General features: G+C 48.9%; 1 protein-coding gene across 1 annotated transcript in view; it reads left to right on the top strand.

The window, feature by feature from the left end:
* The window catches only part of LOC132509181 (polycystin-1-like protein 2), an 81,941-nt gene that overhangs the window by 60,499 nt on the left and 2,269 nt on the right, over positions 1 to 19,173 (top strand). Inside the window, 16 exon segments of the mRNA XM_060129819.1 lie at positions 515 to 664; positions 2,725 to 2,924; positions 3,615 to 3,775; positions 3,778 to 3,811; positions 3,814 to 3,839; positions 4,704 to 4,920; positions 8,355 to 8,435; positions 8,438 to 8,582; positions 9,789 to 9,897; positions 9,899 to 9,994; positions 11,157 to 11,253; positions 14,222 to 14,359; positions 15,964 to 16,149; positions 17,038 to 17,135; positions 17,360 to 17,589; positions 17,840 to 17,894. Coding sequence (XP_059985802.1) covers positions 515 to 664; positions 2,725 to 2,924; positions 3,615 to 3,775; positions 3,778 to 3,811; positions 3,814 to 3,839; positions 4,704 to 4,920; positions 8,355 to 8,435; positions 8,438 to 8,582; positions 9,789 to 9,897; positions 9,899 to 9,994; positions 11,157 to 11,253; positions 14,222 to 14,359; positions 15,964 to 16,149; positions 17,038 to 17,135; positions 17,360 to 17,589; positions 17,840 to 17,894 — 2,023 coding nt within the window.

Below are 19,173 nucleotides of genomic sequence, written 5' to 3'. Positions count from 1 at the left end.
CTGCTGGATCTGACCTCCCAGCAGAGGCAAGATGATTTAATTTCTTCCTGGGCCTCAAAGATCTAAATCAGGTTAGATGATCGCCACGAAGTGCTGAATGGATGGTAGGCTCATTCTCTGGATGGAAGCCCACAGGAGGACCAAGTTTCGTGTGCTCAAGCCTGCACCTCCCTATACACACGACAACCTGGCCTTCCTCACTTGTAAAGCCCGGCGACCCCGGGCTTGCTGCCCTGCATGAGGGTTCACAGTTTCAGAATGCACAGTCTTGCAGCATATCTGTGAAAACCTGGCAGCCTCCAAGCTGGTGGTCTACACTAGCTGAACTCCCCACATGAGGCCAAATTCACCCACCGATTGGGGCATTTTGATCAAGTCACCAAGAGCAATGAAGAAAAATACAAAGTCTCTTTCCAAGAGTTCTCGTTCTTGGGCTCAGGTTTGGACCTTCGTGGGGTCCAAATAAGTCTCATCCCACCACCATATTATCCTCAAAAGTGTGGGTCCCTTCCAGGTACGTAAGCCGGGTGCTGCTGGTGCATGACCTGGCGATGGACCGTAAGTGGTACTTCCTCTGCAACTCGTGGCTGTCCATCAATGTCGGAGACTGTGTCCTTGACAAGGTATTTCCAGTGGCCACAGAGCAGGACAGGAAACAATTCAGGTACTATATTTTCTCTTTTTAAGCAAATGCTCTTTACTTTGTTCTTTCATCTCTAGGGAAGTTGCGTTATAATTCAGTCACAGCCTAATAAAAGCACATTTCAGCTAGTGGGCCGGGGCAGCTCTGAGTGTGTGACATTAATAACCAGTCACATTTCAGCTAGTGGGCCGGGGCAGCTCTGAGCGTGTGACATTAATAACCAGCTTTTCTTGTTGCAATGAAAGGGCCCTGAAGGGACATGGACCCTCCAAGACAGAATTATCTTCAGGGGGTGATAACAGTTATGGAACACTTATCCATATTCACTTATGAATGTCACAGAATAATACTGTTTACATGAGTGAACAGACTGATCTGAATGGTGATTCAACGTCTGGCCACCTGGAGCTTCTTCTTCATGTTGTTTTATCCTAGATGCAATTTTCAGCATGTTTCCCCTTGCTTTACTCACTCCCTCACCCCCTTTCCTGTCGTGCATCCTTCCACATCTGTCCCCAAACACAAATAAGCAGGTACAAATGTACACACATGCATGTGTGCACACACACACAACACCACAGATAGCTATTTTATAACTTTTTAAATGGCATGCTACTCTAAATATGTTGCCTTTTTTCTTTAATAATATATCACGCACATCCTTCCAGGAGGGTATGTTTGGGTCAAATTTTCCTTATTGGTTGCATGATATTCCACAGAATGGATGTCCCACAACCATTCTCCTATGGATGGGCATTCAGTCTGCTTCTAGTGCATTTACTGCAAGATGACTTTTCCTCCCAGCTGCCACTGTGAGCATCTCAGCCTCCAAGGGGGAAAAAGTCTGAATCAGAGAGACTTGGACCCCAAGAGAGGTATAACAGACGAGGGCACGGATCACAAAGTCCCACACACCTGCTGTTGACTTGCCGCGTGACCTTGGATATGTCACCACACCTCTCCAGGTCTCAGCTTCCACATCTGAAAGATAACGAGTTCAATGTGCCTGCCCCGTAGGGGGTCCCAGGTCCCATGAAACGATGTAGTAATGTGCTTGGCACACTATGCGGCTCACACTAAGTACTCAATTACAGAAGCAGGTATTATCTCCGAGTGCATCAGCACATGTGATGCCTAGAAACTCGGCAAGGAGCTCTCTGAAGGCAAAAGCTCCTCATCCCTCCCGTGAATCCCTGGTGCCCAGCAGAGAGCCTGGGACACAGCACCAGGGGCATCAGATATTTGTTGAATAAGACAAATAACATGGACAATTACTGTTGTTGGCAACTGACCTCTCTCTTTCTGCACCTGTACTCTGAGTCCAGGCCACCGGAACACCCCTGAGTGACAGAGCATCGTACAACCCTGGAGGGTTCTGGCATTGACCAATCAGGACAGGCGGCAGCTGGGAATCTCTACTCTGGATACTCTTAGCCGAATCTGGGCCTTTGAATAGCTCCTGTGGTTAAACTACATTCTACTCATAGGGAAATAATACAGATTCTTTAGGGGAATGTGGTGCCATTTTCAGAAACCCTGTCTCACAATTTTTATTCTCTCAAACTGAGTCTGAACCCAAAGCCTTGGATTTTTAACCCCTATTCTCTAATGCCCTAATTATAACAAAACAAACAATATTAGAGTTATATATTATTATTTAAAACTTATAACAAAAATTATTGCTAACACTGATGAACACTCACCTATATGCCAGCTACTTTGCCAAATGCTTTACAAAAATTATCGTCTTTAATCCTTTCAGCAATCCAGTGAGGCAGGTTCTATTATTACCTCCATTTTACAGATGAGTAAACTGAGGTACAAAGAGTAAAGTAACTTGCCTGAGGTCACACAGTAGTAAGAGGGCCGTCTAGGGTCCCAACCACTCTGTCCAGAGTCCCCATCATTAACTTGAAGTGATGCTACTATGATGCTGTATTTCTTCTATAAAAGAAAAAAACAGATGATGAATTTTAGAACCAAATCCCTCCCTCTCATCCCAGGATTGCTCCAAAGAGACTAGGCTTCTCCCCATTCCTGTCTCCCTAAATGCCTGTCCCTCTCCCCCGGCCTGTCCACAGCCACCTGCTTTTCATGAAGACCTCCACAGGCTTCCAGGATGGCCACATTTGGTACTCCATCTTCAGCAACTCAGCTTGGAGCAACTTCACCCATGCCCACCAGGTGTCCTGCTGCTTCTCACTGCTCCTCTGAACCATACTGACCACCATCATGTTCTGGGGTGTCCCCAAGGACCCAGCTGAGCAAAAGATGGGCTTGGGTAACTCCCACTGTCATGGCGATCAGGGCTAGTGGCTGGTGGACATGAACTGTCACTGCCCCAGAAATGCCTTGCAATTCCAGAGGTCCCAAGACCACCCTCAGGTTCAATAATTCATTAGAAGGATTCACAGTAGTCAGAAATGCCATTATACTCATAATTATTAGAGAAAGGATACAGATCAAAATCAGGAAAGGGAAGAGGCACGTGGGGCAAGGTCCATGGGAGACCAAGCATGGAGCTTCCACTTATGATCTCCCAGTGGAGTCTGGACAGCGCTCACTCCTCCTGACAATGTGTGACAACACGCATGGAGTAATGCCAACCAGGGATGCTCACCCAAGCCTTGGTGTCCAAAGTTTTTATCGGGGCATGCTCACATAGACATGGCTGAACCCAGTATGGCTGACCTTAGCCTCCAGCCCCTCCAGAGGTTGAGGTGATACGGTGCAACCAAGGCCCCCACCATAAATCACATTGTTAGCATAGACTATATGGTGTGGCCCAAGACCCCAGGTAAACAAAGGCATACCCACCAGGCAGGACAGCCCAAGGGCTTAGTGGTCACCTCCCAGGAGCCACTCAAGGGGCAGACCTCTCTTTGGGCAAGGTTAACCCTTACTGCACAGCCACCTTCTGGAAGGGGTGGAGGGGACTCTCCCCTCGACCCCTTCCCTCCATCTGCCCCAGGTAAAATCGAATTCACTTGGCAGGAAGTGATGATTGGGCTGGATGATTGGATTGGGCTCCTCACGTTTCCCAACAACCTCCTGATCGTTCAGATTTTTTGGAACACCCGTCCTTGGGTAGCCAAGGAGCAGAACGCTGGGAAATGGGATGGGGGGGCCCCCTCAGCCTGGCCCCCTCACCGCAGCCTGTGGAGGATGGTCTCTGACACCTGAAGCAGTGACCAAGGCGGGTCCTCAACCCTGGCAGTGTGGGGAGCTCTAGCCTGGGCAGAAGGGGGTGGGGACTGGGGTTTGAGGCCTACAACCCACGTTGTCGGACAGCATCAGTCACTAAGATTTGTCAACTGCGTACACATGCACATACACATATGTGCACACAGTACACACATATACCTACACATGCATGCATACACACATGCCACATGTGCACACATTCACCACACACACCTACAAACGTGTACACATGTGCACGTGTACACACATGTACACACATATCTGCACAGTGCACACATCTACACATGAATGCATACACACATGCCACGTGTACACATCCACAGACATACATCCCACACCTACATGTACATGTGTGCACATGTACACACATATGCACACCTGAAAACACACCTGCACAACCTGCACACATACATGTACACACAAGTGCACACATACGCATATTTACATGCATGTACACACCGGCACATACATTCACGCAAACACCTACAACACATACACACATGCACACACATTTTTGCGTACCTACTATGTACAAAATATTATACTTTCAAACAGATTGCAGGTTGGAAGCACATAGAAAGAATTCCCTCTGCATTCATGCACATGTTAAGCATTTATTGAGCACCTACTGTGTTCCACACTTCAAGGAATACAGCCTGGAATGTATCAGTTGAAATCCTAGAAGAGGGATTTTTATGGGGGACAAAACAGAAGCTCAGGGTGGCCCAACGTCATGTCTCAGTAGGCAGAGCTGGGATTCAGACCCAGATTGTCCAGCCCCAGGGCGAGTGCTCTTGACCACTCTGCTGCCCCCTCACCTGTAGCTCACGTCCCCTTCCCCCTGGGTGACTTGCAGGATTTGTGGAGACTCGTCAGCTCCTTGTTCAAAGCTCTGAAGGTGCCACCCCCTTGCTCGGGCTGGGACTTCGCGAACTCAATGGACATCAACCAACTGCTGGCCTTGGTGGAAGACGTCGTCTGTCAGCAGAACAAAGCAGGGCAGGTGTTCTGGAAGGAAGCCAGCCAGACAGGGGGCCCTTTAACACTCACTCTTGGGTCTGTGCAAGTGAAAGGTGAGTCCTAACATTTCTGGGCCGAGAGGGGGCATGTTGGAGCCAGGTGGATGCAGGACCGAGGGCCACGTCTGTATCACTATCACGAGGGAGTCAAGAAGTCCTACTGGGGGTCTCCCTCACCAGCCTCCACTCCAACCACTCGCCACCGCCTCCCTTGCAGTACCACAGGCATCCTGCTCTCCACACAACGCCAAGCTGCCTTCCCACTAAGGCCTGCACACATGCTTGTCCTCTGATCTAGAACGTTCTTTCTCCTCTCTTCACTTGGCCAATGCCTACTCACACTTTATTCTTGGCTGATGTGTCCCTTCCTCAGGGGAGCAACCCAACCTCTGAGCCCACAACAGGGTCTCCAACCATGTGCTCTTTAGCCCCTAAGCATCTCTTGCACTGCTTTCACATTGCTTGTTGCCAAATCATGAATTGTGTGAAGAGCTGCACATATGTATTGCACATTATTCTGGTTTGAGCTAGTCTCTCTGGCTCTGCTCTTGCCCCTTTCCTTTCCATCTTCCACCCAGATCGCTGCCTCCAGTGTTTAGATCAGGCTGTCCAATAGAACTTCCCACAGTGACAGAAATGGTCTATATCTGCACTGACCAATATGGCAGCCACTAGCCACATGTAGCTATTGACACTTGAAATGTAGCTAGTGTGACTAGGGAACTAAATTTTTTATTTTAATTTTAAATTTTATAAATAAGTTTATAAAAAAAAACTAAACCATATATATCTTCCCATAAAAACCTGTTCCTCTTCCTTGTTATTCCTATGAAATCTTTATTCCTATGAAATACTAAGAATTCAGAATCACCTTCTCTTTCGCCTGCAACCCTCGCTTGCAATTCATACACACCTTTGAAAATATCTTTTGAGGGACTTCTCTGGTGGTGCAGTGGATAAGACTCTGCACTCCCAACTCAGGGAGCTGGGGTTCAATCTCTGGTCAGGGAACTAGAAAAAAAAAATTTTAATTTTAAAAAGTCACATGTGGCAAGTGGCTACCATATTGGATGGTGTGGGTTAAGAATGCTGCCATTTTTAAAACACAAGGCTGGTCACAGTCTAAACCTTGTTTAGAATATAAAAATGGGGTCTATAGATTAGGGAGTTTGAATTCATGACTCTTGGCTCCACCTCTGATACAGTGAATTAAGTTTTCTAAGGTGAGGCCAGGAATCTGCATTTTTTACCAGTCACTTTTGTGACTGTTATGCACACTGAATGTTGAGAGCCACTGTCCTCAAGACCAGGTCCCAAGTCCTTACTGTAGCACTCCCTCCTGGCCAGGCCTATGCTGACCCCATGGTCAGCCCTACTTTGACCCCCGTGTTCCAGCCACTCTGGAGCATTAGCCCTGAAGAGCTGGGCTTGGGCTGCCCATGAAGGTCGTCCCTGCAGTAGCTCTGCTGATGCCCACGCTGGACACTTGGCCCTGTTTGGGGTCTTTGGGGTTTGGGGGACTTTGGCATTCACAGCATGGGCCTTAGAACAAGGACTCTGGAGTTGGCCAGACCTGGGGCTCTCCCAGATGCCAAAGCAGCTGTGCAACTTTGGACAGTTGTTTAACCTCTCTGAGACTATTTCCTCCCCCCTATAAAACAGAAGCGCTGATCCACCCAGCTCCTTGGCTTGTTTTGAGGACTGAATGAGATCATACGAGTCTGACACAAAGTAAGGATTCAGTAAGTGTTTATGATTGCAAATGATGGTATCTTCCGGAAACATTGCCAGAACGCTTACGAAGGCTGTTGATGCTGGAACCATTAGCTGTGGCTTCAGTGATGGAGGCCCAGGAGGGAGGGGGAGGTAGAAGGCCTGAGTCAGAGGGAGTCAGAGTCAATGCTGCCAGGTCTTTACCAACATCGGGTCTGAGCCACAGCCTTCTCCACATCACTTGTTATTTTCTCATTCACTTCTCACTGGTGACTGGGGAGGGGTCCTGGGGTCAGGGTGCTCCATTTTGCCATGCTCTATATCCAGTTTCACGCACCCCTTGTGAAGATGCACACTGGTCCAGACCTGGGCCCTTCCTGTCCCAGGAGAATGTGCCCCTGGGCACCGGCCTCCCAGCTCAGGCTCCAGGGACCCAGGCCTGGTTCCACCTGGAGAGTCCAAGCTTCCCTTAGAAGGCTCAGGGAATAATGCAAAGGTTCAAATTTGTTTTTTTCTTGCAATGAATATGTATTACCTCTGTAATTTAAAACAAAAAACACCTTTTTTTTTTTAGTTTTTTTGTTTTAAATATCAATGTTCTTTAAAAATAAATTTATTTATTTATTTATTTTTGGCTGTGTTGGGTCTTTGTTGCTGCGCATGGGCTTTCTCTAGCTGCGGCAGGCGGGGGCTACTCTTCATTGCGGTGGCTTCTCTTGTTGCGGAGCACAGGCTCTAGGCCTGTGGGCTTCAGTACTTGAGGCTCACGGGCTGTAGAGAGCAGTCTCAGTATTTGTGGTGCGCGGGCTTAGCTGCTCCATGGCATGTGGGATCTTCCCAGACCAGGGCTCGAACCCGTGTCCCCTGCACTGGCAGATGGATTCGTAACCACTGCGCCACCAGGGAAGCCCAACACCTTTGTTTTTTTTTAAAAAGAAACAACTTAAGGAAACTGAAATTTGAACAAACGAACTGTAGAAAAACATTCAGAGATAACAGGGAGAAACTTCTCCACTGACTGGTTGTTTCACGCTATTAAGGGACTATCATTATTGTTTTAAAAACTGATAATGACACATTGTGGTTTTGTTTTTAAAAGGAGTCCTCTTCTTCCATAGAAGCATATTAAAATATTTAGTGTCAGGACGTGGGGCTTGGAATTTACTTCAAAATAATCCACATGGAGAGGGTGGGTGGGGTGCAGGCGAAACAGGACTGGTAATAGGATGAGGCGATAATTTTGAGCAATGGGTATAGGTTCATCTCATCATTCTCTTTACTTTTGTAATTTAAATTTTTTCATAATAAAAAGTTAAAAACAAACGATTAAGACTTATACCGTCTTTGGCAATAGGCAAACTTGGGTTCAAATTCAAATCTTGTACGTATTAAAATATTTGCTGATAAGAGAACATTATGTCTAGGATTTGCCTAAGGTACTGCAGGAAAAAAAAATTGGAGGGCTGAGGCGAGACAATTTTGGCAAAATGTGGGTAATTGCTGCAGGAGGGCAATGGGTATACTATTCTTGTCTCTTCTACGTATACGGAAATTTTGAAAATGCCCTTCATAAAAGACTAAAAGAGGAACATTCAAATCCTAACTGACCATATGAGCCAAGTATCCCATCTTTCTGAACCTCAGATTCCCCATGGTTTGGCACACAGTAAGCGATCGATACAAGAAAGCCATTACTAACGCTCCTGTTTCTATTGCACACAGTCTGCTCTGTCACTCAGCACCAGCTGATGCTCTTTCTCTCCCTTGTCCTCCAGAAGAAATGCAGTGCCCCAGGCCCGAGGTGGGCCCAAGAGACGCTGGGAAGGACAGTGCCTACAGGCAGTGTCTCTACCTTCAGTGGAGCACCTACAGCAAGAGCTGCTGTTGCTGGAGCCCCAGGGCTTTTCCCAGGGCCAAAGCCACACCCAGGCACTGGGGCAGCTGCAGACCCTGAAGGGTTGCCTAGGGGGACAGCCCAGAACCCCGCCTCCAGCACACTCCAGGTAATACACTCCCTTGGGTGCTCCCTGCCTGGGGCCTGCAGGGAGAGCACATCCCGGTACCTTGGAAGGTTATTCATCCAGATCTCCCCAAGAAGCAGCGATTATGGACTGCACAAATTCAGGGAAGAGGACTTTGAACAGGGTGACTTTGCCAGATGACGGTTAGAGCCCTTTGTACAGCACTTTACAGTTTATAACCATTTTCACGTGGGTGTTTCCTAGCTGCACACTCTTGGACAAGCCCCTCATCCTCTCTGAGCCATAGCTTCCTTACCTGTAACATGGGAATGATAATGCCTATCTCCTGGTTCAAACCTAAGAAGAATTTAAAAGGGCCTGGTCCATGAAGAGCAGCATGTGGGCTAAGCGTGGAAGGGCCTGGAGACCAAAGTCCTCTCCAGGGTCCCATTGTCACTGCTGGCATAGCAAACATTTTGTTTACCAAACATTTGCTTTCATCTCCATGTGAACTGCCTTCCTCCCCTTTGAGGTCCCAAACCCCTACCCCCTTTTTCTCTGAGATGCCACATAACCCTCAGTTGCCTAACTTGTCCTTGAGCCTTATATTCTGCTGGAGGCCCTATATATATGTAATTAAATTTTTTTTTCTCCTGTTAATCTGTCTCGTGTTAATTAGACCAGCCAGAAGAATCTAGAAAGGGTAGAGGGAAATTTTTTTTCTTCCCCAACAACAGCACCATAATTCAGTGAAAAAATGACCATTTTTTTGAGATGTATTCTAAAATAATTGGTGATGATTTTATATTATGTATGAAATTTATTTTTAAATATTCCAGGTAAAAAAAGAAAGCATGTGAGGATAGATGATACACGTTTGACAAGGAGGTGATGGTTGTTGAAAGTAGTTGATGAGGGTTCACTGTACTCACTGATTTCCGTATAATGGGGAGTTTTCATAATAAAAACTTAAGTACCAGCCTTCTAGGCTTGCCATGAGGAATAACAGATAAAACCTGTATAAAGCAGTTTGCATGGGGACTGGCTCCTAGTAAGCACTGAATAAAGGTGACCTGAATAGAATATATGTATGTGTACCGTATAGAATACAGAATAGGATAGAGGAGAATACTGAGGGTCTGAGGGGTTAAGGAGCTTGGCCAAGGTCACGCAGCTGGTAGGGTTGGGGCAGGGTTTGAACTGGAGCCCAAATGGTGCCCCCCTGATTATACCCATCCTCTCTTGCAGCTCCGGGCAGGCGAGCAAGCCCCCTCGAGGCCTCCCCTGGTGGTGTGTCCTGGTGGGCTGGCTCCTGGTGGCAGCCACCAGCGGAGTGGCAGCCTTCTTCACCATGCTCTTATGGCCTGCACTACGGGCGGGTCAGCCCCCTCAAGTGGCTCACCTCCATGGCTGTCTCCTTCGTGGAGAGTGTGTTTGTCACCCAGCCCCTGAAGGTCAGGACCCCTGTGTGGCTGCCCTCCTGCCCTCCTTCCCTCCACCCATGATTTCCCTCCTGCCAGCTGCCCAGTTCTTAGGCTTCAGCAATTCCTTCATCTATTCAATCTATTCATTCAACAAACCCACTTGGAGCACCACTTCTGGGTGGACCTGGGGCAGCTAGGTAACTACCAGGATAACCCATGCTCCCTCAGGGCCAGATGCTGACATTTCATCATCACAATCACCCTTAGGAGGGGCCTCACCTCCATTTTACAGATGAGAAAACCTGAGGTTAAGAGAATAAGGTCACCAAAAAATCTTGCCCTTAGGCCACATGTATAAATAGGAATGATATCATATTTCCTCAGGTCTAGGATGCTTTTGATCGTGAGATGAGCCAGCAACTTACACAAACTTTACCTTCAGAAAAAAACCCACCAAGCCATTAAATGTGTGCATGAACTGGAAATACTCCTATTTCTGAAAATGTAAAATTACGCAAGAGAGCAGTGAGAGTCAAAGAGACCCTGAGCCCCGCCTGGAAGGAGCCAGGCAGCAGGAATACTGTGTCGGGGGAGCTGCAGAAGTGAGGGAATATTTAGAGAAAATCCTTCCACCTACGAGGCATCACAGCATCCCCCACCCTCATTCTTCCCTGAACAGCCTTCGTCAGAGACTTAAACAGCTCCTGACACCTCCCTCAATCTAGTCTGAGAATATTAAGAACAGAGTCCTGAACCTTTTTGTTCCCCAATCAAACCACAGAATCCTTCTGTGCTTGTGCACTGAAGGTGCACAGACAATGTAATGGAAGGAATTACTTAACACAGAAAGAAAGGGAGGGAGGGAAGGAGGGAGGAGGCAGGTGTAAGCAGCTATGCTAGTGAGTCACCAGGCTGAGGGGTAGGAGAAAGGCCAGCAGGTGGGAGGGCTGGAGAATGCCGGAAGCAGCGTGAGCTCAAGGATTTGCTGGTCTCTGCCTGGTTGGTGGCCAGGCACGCAAGCCCTGCCCCTGACCCTTTATGACCACGTCCCCTCTCTGCAGAGGATGGCTTCCCCAGAGCATGGCTCCTGCACCCAGGACACAAGTGTGGCTCCCGTTCTACCCAAGCTCAGACCAGGAATTGACAGGGAGTTTCCAACACAGGCTTGGGGTTCACAGTGGGTGCCTTCCAGGTGCTGGGGTTCGCTGCTTTCTTTGCGCTGGTGTTGAAGACAGTGGAGGATGAGGAGGAGCCTGTGGCCCCCCTCCCGGGACGTGTCTCTGGCCCAGGTAATGGTGCCCGGGTGCAGGCAGGGCTCTGGAACCTGACAAGGCTGAGAAAGCCCCGTGGAGCCCAGACACTGGGTGGTCCCGGCCTCAGGCCTTCGCTCCCCATCAGCCTTCACCCTGACTATTGAAGCACCCCCAATCCATCCAGGGACAAGTGACTCTTCCTCTGTCTCTTGGGCAACCTGTTCCTCCCCTATCCGAGCCCTTCTGTCTGACACCTAAGCATGAAGAGGCACCATGGGGTCCACGTTCTTCAAGGGCCATCATCCTCTGTGTAATCCCAAGCAGGCAGCTTTCTTCCCCAGGGCTCAGGTCATTAGACAACCAAAAAACAACAAGCTTGTGTGTGTGAGGGGTGTGAGGGAGCTATAATTAGGGTTCTAAGACAAAGGTCTGCAAACAACAGCCAGGGGGCCAAATCTAGCCCAGCGCCTGTTTTTGTAAAGAGTTTTAGTGGAACACAGCCATGCTGACTGGTCAGAGGAGCCCACGACCAGCCCTCTTCCCCCCAACCTGATTTCTCACTTCCCAGCCAAAACTCCTGAGGGTGTCTCCAATAAGAGAATTACAAAAAACAAACAAGCAAGCAGAACAGATTCAACACTCTAATAGTCTAAACAGAGATTTTGACTTTCAGGGGAAGTAAAACGGGAACAAACGAAAGCCCACATCCCTACATCATCATGCAGTGTGGTGACCTCCTCATGGGACTGTATTCTTCTGCCCTACAATAGGGATTTGGCTTTGTAGATCCAAAAAGTCCATTAAAACCATCTTCCCAAGTCAAAAGAGTAATTTTTCTCCAAAGAGACGACAGCCTCCTGACCAATCAAATATTCATTCAGTAATTCCTTTGGCAATTATCCAGGGAGTACTTTCTGTGTGCCAGGCAGTACAATGGCTTCGGAACATGATTTACATAAAATCCAGTCATTGTAAGTGTATAATTACTGATTTTAGTAAATTTATAGAGTCGTGCAACTATCACCACAATTCAGATTTAGAACAGCTTTTTGGAACTTACCCCCAAAAGTTCCCTCTTGCCCATTTGAAGTCAATCCCCACTCTCAGCCTCAGCCCTGGCAACACAGCACTGACTGGAGGGAACAGGCTGCTGCTCTTGGAATGAACAGCCCATCTGGGAAGACGCATTAAACAAGTAAATGCACAAAACGACTTGTAAGAGAGAATGAGGGGGCAGAATAAGAGGGTGGCTCCTAGAGGATGGGAGAGGGAGGGTCTGAACACTGGGCATGTGCAAAGGCCCTGAGGTGGGACAAGAGCTTGTCATTTTATAGCAATTACTGACAGGGTGGCCAGAGCATGGGGAGCTGTGTGTGCATGGAAGGAATGCTTCAAGATGAGGGCAGAGAGGTGGATGGGGAGCAGGTCATACAGGGCCCTGTAGGGCCCGGGGCCATGCCGGGGTTTTGGAGTGTTTGAAATAGGAGAGCAGCATGATTGGACTTGTGATTTTGTGACTGCTCTTGGAGACCAGAGGTATTGGGTCAAAAGTAGAAGTGCGGAGGCCAGTAGGAAGACTACTGAAATGGTCCAGACTAGAGGTGGCATGCATTAGCAGTGGGGGTGGACAGAGGGGCATGGATCCAAAGGATAGCTGGGTCAATATACCCCTATCAGACTGGCTAGAAAGAGTGATAACACCAAATGCTGACAAGGACGCAGAGAAACTGGAGCATTCATACGTTGCTGGTGGGAATGTAAAATGGTACAGCCATTCTGGAAAAGTTTGGCAGTTCCTTTCAAAACTAAAAATGGGCTTACCATACACCCCAGAAATTACACTCTTGGGCATTTATCCCAGAGAAATGAAGAATTATTTTCATACAGGAACTTGTACACAAATGTTCACAGAAGCTTCATTTGTAACAGTCAAAAGATATTTAGCCACTCCTAGGAATCTACCCAGGAGAAATGAAAATATATGTCCACACAACACATTCCTAGCAACATTATTCTTAATAGACCAAACTAGGAGTAATCCAAATGTCCATCAACAGGTGAATGGATAAACAAAAGGTAGTATGTCAGTACAATGGAATATTACTCAACAATAAAAAGAAACTAACTACAGGGAATTCCCTGGCGGTCCATTGGTTAGGACTCTGCGCTTCCACTGCAGGGGGCCCAGGTCTGACCCCTGGTCAGGGAACTAAGGTCCTGTAAGCCACGTGGTGCGGGAGAAAAAAAAAAAAAAAGAAAGGGAAAGAAAAAGAAACGAACTACTAATATACACAACATGGACAAACACCAAACCATCGTGCTAAGTGAAAGATGCCAGATACAAGAAACTATGTACATATGATTCCATTTATATGAAAAGTCCAGAGAAAAGAATCTATGAAGACAGAAAGAAAATTAATGGGGCTAAGGGTGGGGATAGAGTGGGAGTAGAGACCAATTTCAGGGACATGAGGAAACCTTTGAGGGTGACAGAAATGTTCTAAAACTAGGTTGTGGTGATGGTGGCACAACTCTACAAATTTACTAAAATCACTGAATTGCAGGCTTCCAACGGTTGAAATTATGAAAATTATAGGTCAGTAAGGTGGTTTGAAAAAGAAGATACTTGGAATTACATATAACAGGACTTTGAGATATTAGTAACCTTCATCCTTCCATCCTTCCAAGTTTTGGAAGCACTGGGATCCATCTTAGAGTTCAGGAACACAGAAAGACAGCATCCAGGAATCAGTAAGACTTCAGGTGAGGAAGGCATCTGTGCTTTCAGTATGAGGAGAATTCTCCAGCTAGAGAAGAAGGGACGGAATTCTGAGCACTGGGATAGCACGGGCAGAGGCATGGAGGGTAGCATTGGGAAATGGCTCCCAAGGAGGAGGAACAGTGGATCCCGTTGTACCTGGTGAGGGGAGTCTCTTGGTTGCAAACGTACAAGCTGGTTCCACTGCCCATTTGGGGGACTGTCCTTGTGCCCTTGCTTTCACAGACCCCTCTGCCTTGTTCCAAGCACGAAGAAACAGCAGAAGGGACATCTACCAGAAGCCTCTGGCCTCTGACGTTGAGAAGATGAAAACCACCCACCTCAAGGAACAGAAAGCACTTGCTGTAATCAGAGAAATCTTGGGTAGGCAGCCAAGATTACTTACAAGCAACCTTCCCACTTGCTGTTTCTCAACATAGATTTGAGCAGATGTGGTACAATCTCTGACAGGCCCACACTGCTTCTGGGCCCATCGCCCCAGATATCTACTCTCCCCAGCTTCTCCCCTAAACTTAAAATCCTTCCGTGGCTCTTCCAGGCCCCTGGATAACGTCCAAACTCCCTGCTGTCCTCCACCCACCCAGGTCACCTCTCTCGGCCCCTTGTGCCCTCAGCTCCAGTGACACTGCGTCCTGCAGCTCCTGACCCAGGCCCTCTGGCATCTAGTCTGCCTGGAATGTGCGCACCCTCCTCCCTGCCTTTTCCTCTGGTTAATTCCTTTTATTCTTCAATTTTCAGCCCAAAGGCTGTGTCGTCAGAGAGGCTCCTCTGGACCGCTGACCAGACGCTTTCAAACCTCACTGTGTGTCTTAGTCTGGGCTCCCCCACAGGCAAATCTGGGCGTAAGCAGTTGGTTTGGGAGGCGATCCTGAGAAGCACTGGTAGGAACAAGTGCAGGAAAGAGACGGAAGCCGATGGAAGGCGGTTGGTGAGTGGGTTCCATGTGGGCAACTGGGGCTCAGTCCTGCTGAGATCTCGGGAGGGGCGAGCGTAGTACGTACCCCCCAGTTGCCACCCACCAGGTGAGGGCTGCTTCCGAGGAGGGCGCTGACCCTGCCGCAGCCCTGGCCTGCCCTCCCACGGGGAGCCCACGTGGCCAAACCACAGAGTGGTGGAGCTTGCATAGGAGCTGCATGTACAGAATGAAAAACAAGACAGATGTGGGCAGAACCCCAACAAGTCATCTTGGAGCAGGGGTGCCAGAATGCAGATTCCCAGGCCCTGGGCCCAGAGATTCTGGTTCAGTAACGTTCTGCATCCCCCAACATGATTCTGATGTCGGGCCTCCTACACTAAATCTTTGTACCTAATGGGCCCTTAGGTCACACTTACCTGTCTACAGGTGTGCTCCATGAGGGCAGGGAACACGTCTGTCGTCTTTATTGCTCTATCCTCAGCACTGCAACATGGCAGAGCCTCTTTTTTTTTTTTTTTTTTGGCCACACCATGCAGCATGTGGGACCTTAGTTCTCCGACCAGGGATTGAACCCCTGCCTCCTGCAGTGGACGCTCCGAGACCTAACCACTGGACCGCCTGGGAACTCCCCAGAGCCCCATTTAAAAAAAATTCTATTTAAGAAACATTCATACAGCACGAAGTCCGTTCAGGCACTATTTTAAGTGCTTTATAAATATTAATTTGTTGACTCCCTCATCACAACCCTGTGTGACAGAATTATCCCCATTTCACAGACGAGGAGAGTGAGGCACAGAGGGGTTAAGTCACTTGTGAAGGGCACATGGATAGGAAGTGGCAGAGCTGGGATTTGAACCCAGGCAGGAGGCTCATGGCCTGTGAACTTCACTACTTTCTGCTGTCCTTATAAGGATTCCTTTGTCACCAGAGGGGTGAGTGGTTGGTCTACAAGACCTCGACTGTTCTGAGCCATGTGCCTTTCCAGTTCCTGCCCTGGACTTGGTAGGAGCTGGGGCCTCTGCCTGACCAGGGGCTGTGCCTCCCTTCCCAGCGCACCTGGGCTCCCTGTGGATGCCGCTGCTGGTGGCCTACGGGCAGGGGGACCCCAGCGCCTACCACTTCAACAGACACCTTGGGCACAGCTTCACCTGAGGCTTTTCAGCCGTGCTGGACTTTCAGGACTTGCTCACGTGGGCCAACACCACCCTCATGAGCAACCTGGACAGTCATCACCCAGGTACCGTCCACCCACCCCAGGACGTGGGTCAGCTCCCTCCCGGGAACAACTGTGGGTCACTGTCAACTTCAGCCTTACAGAGAACCAATAACCACAGAGCCATATGCTTTGAAGGAGAGACCCTCTGAGGGTCCCTAGCCCTCCCTGGATGCAGAGTGGAGAACCTCCTTCTTAGATAACTGAGCAGGAATTGGCCAGGTAGAAATGGTGTGCCAGGCAGAAGGGACAACATGAGAAAAGGCAAGCCTGAAACACCAAGGCACTATACTGGAACTACAGAGCGTGGAGTGTGACTTCAGTGTACAGTAGGAGTTGAGGACCCACAAAAAGCAGAGCAGGAGAGAGGAACAGGGGCCAGATCATGAAGCCTCTGGAAGCTCATAGTTTATGCTTAAGGGAGTGAGGAGCCATTGACAGCTTCTCGGTGAGGCAGTAACATAATCAAATCTGTGGTAGAAGCTGCATTGGAAGTTGGAGTTGAGGGTAGGTAAGTTAGGATGCTGGGCAAAAATGATGCGACTGATGTAGGGATGGGGGCAGAGGTGATGGAGAGACGGGGTGGGTGCAGACAACATTGAAAAGGTACTATTGGTGGGCCTCGTTGACCCTTAGGATGTAGGCATCGAGGGAAAGGACATAAATGGTCTCCAAGTTGATGACTGGGTAGGAGTTGCCATTCCCCAAGAGAAGTTATGCAAGAAGTAGACCAGGTCCAAGGTGGGGAGATGGTGATGAATGGTTGAATGTAGTCTGTGGTTGGCCATGAACTTCTCTTGGCTAATTCTACAACGGGCACACTGAAATTCACATTAGCATCCAGGCCAGAAAGCTTGGGATTGTTAAGATGATGTTGATGGCTAGATTTATCCACTTGTTTCTCATCTCCAGGCTTTATCACCGATGGGAACTCCAAGCTGGTGGGCAGTGCCCAGATTCGCCAAGTGAGGGTCCAGGAAAGCTCTTGCGCTCTTGCCCTGCAGCTGCAGGCTTCTCTTTTTTTTTTTTTTTTTTTTGCTGTACGTGGGCCTCTCACTGTTGTGCCCTCTCCCGTTGCAGAGCACAGGCTCCGGACGCACAGGCTCAGCGGCCATGGCTCACAGGCCCAGCCGTTCTGCGGCATGTGGGATCTTCCCAGACTGCGGCACGAACCCGTGTCCCCTGCGTCGGCAGGCGGACTCTCAACCACTGCGCCACCAGGGAAGCCCTGCAGGCTTCCCTTGATGGATGCCGTGTGCCATATTCCCTGGACGTTGAAGACCTGTCAGACTATGGGGAAGGCTGGAATGCCTCCGTCCTCAATAACAGCAATGACTTTTCCCAGGCTTGGCAGTACCAGAGCCAGAGCCAGCGCCGAGGGTATCCCATCTGGGGCTAACTCACTGTGTACCGGGGAGGAGGTTACGCGGTCCCGTTGGGGACTGATCGCCAAAGTGCATCAAGGTAAGGCTCACTGGATTCACATGCAGCAGAGGAAAGACATTTGCTCAAGTCCAGGTCTGATTGGAGGGTGCAGCTTTCAAAACAGGGCCGAGCCAAGCTCATTGTATCATTGTGGGGAGGGGCTGGGGGATTCAGAGGCATTCAGGTCATATTTTCAGGCCCCTGGAAACTGTGCAATCTCAGAGTTCGAAGGGAAATCCTGCTTCCAGCATTCTCAGCCTGGTGCACCAAGCCTGGTGGCCTCTGCTAGAGCCAATACAGGGATGGGAAACTTAGTACGACGTAAAGTGTCCGCCACCAGGCAAGTAGGAAGTGGTGAAGGCTCTTAACCTTAACCAAGAATTATGCAGGGTCTGAGGTCTTACCCTACTCATAAGCTAACACACTAGCCTGTTTCATGGATGCTGGCAGAAGACACAAGACTCCTAGGTCAGAGACAAAGGATTTCATTACTCACAGCAAAAGCAGTAGCAGAGCTTCATGGTGTTTGAAGTCAGTTCCCTAGGAAGGGCCACAACAGATGCTTGCCCATGCAGTGAGTTACAGTACCAAGGAGGAACACTGAGCTTGGAGCATTCACTGTTTCTACAGTGGCAGAAGCAAGCCTGCTCTTTGTCTGAAGGAGGATGTCACCTCATCCCTTGAGGTTGCTCACTGCAAACTCAGCCCTGAGATGATGCCTGGGTAAAGCCCTGCCAGAGCCTTGCATTCCTGGAATACTCAGCACGAATGTGCAGGGACACTCAGGACCCACACACACTGTGTCTCCCAGCACGCTCTAGAGTCAGAGAGCCCTAGGTTTGAAACCCTGGCACTGCTCCTGTTAGCTGTGTAGTCCCAGGTGAGTTAGTGAACCCATGTGAACCTCCATCTCCTCCATGGCACTATTACAGCACCAAGGAACACAGGGAGCAAGCCCCAAAGGAGGACACCTGGCAGGGGTCCCCTGGGATTAAGGACAGGCCAGGAATAGCTTATTTCCACATAATAGGTGTTTTCCTGCCACTCTGAACAACTGATACTCTCTCTCTGCTTCTATGTATCAAAGCAGGATGCAGACCCACCAGGGACAGGGCATGTTTTAAAACAGGCCCATCATTACTGCTCTAAGTAATAACAGCTATTATTACTACATGTGCACACACACGCGCACACACACACACACACACACACACACACACACTTCTATTTCCTCTTCACAATGATCCTGAGGCACTGGTGTTAACACTATTGCAGATGAGGAAACTGAGGCCTGAAGACATTATCAGCTTTCCCACAAGGCAGGCAAGATTTGAACCCAGGTCCCTCTGGCATGTGCTCTTTCCATGGCACCCATGAGCAGATCTCCAGGAACTGGTCTTGTGAACTGCTAGCCCAAGAGGGACTGTGACAGTTGCAGCTAGCTGCTGCCTGCCTAAGCCCCTGATGCTCTATGTGGCTGCTCTAACACCATGGTCCTCAAACTTTAAAATGCATCATATACGAAGTACTATGTATAAAATTGGGACTTCCCTGGTGGTCCAGTGGTTAAGACTCTGTGCTTCCACTGCCGGGGGCATGGGCTCGATCCCTGGTCGGGGAACT

This window comes from Lagenorhynchus albirostris, chromosome 19 (assembly GCF_949774975.1).
Source record: "Lagenorhynchus albirostris chromosome 19, mLagAlb1.1, whole genome shotgun sequence".
Classification (NCBI taxonomy): Eukaryota; Metazoa; Chordata; class Mammalia; order Artiodactyla; family Delphinidae; genus Lagenorhynchus; species Lagenorhynchus albirostris.
The sequence above is the reverse complement of the archived record's forward strand: the minus strand, read 5'-3'. Positions and strand labels throughout refer to the sequence as shown.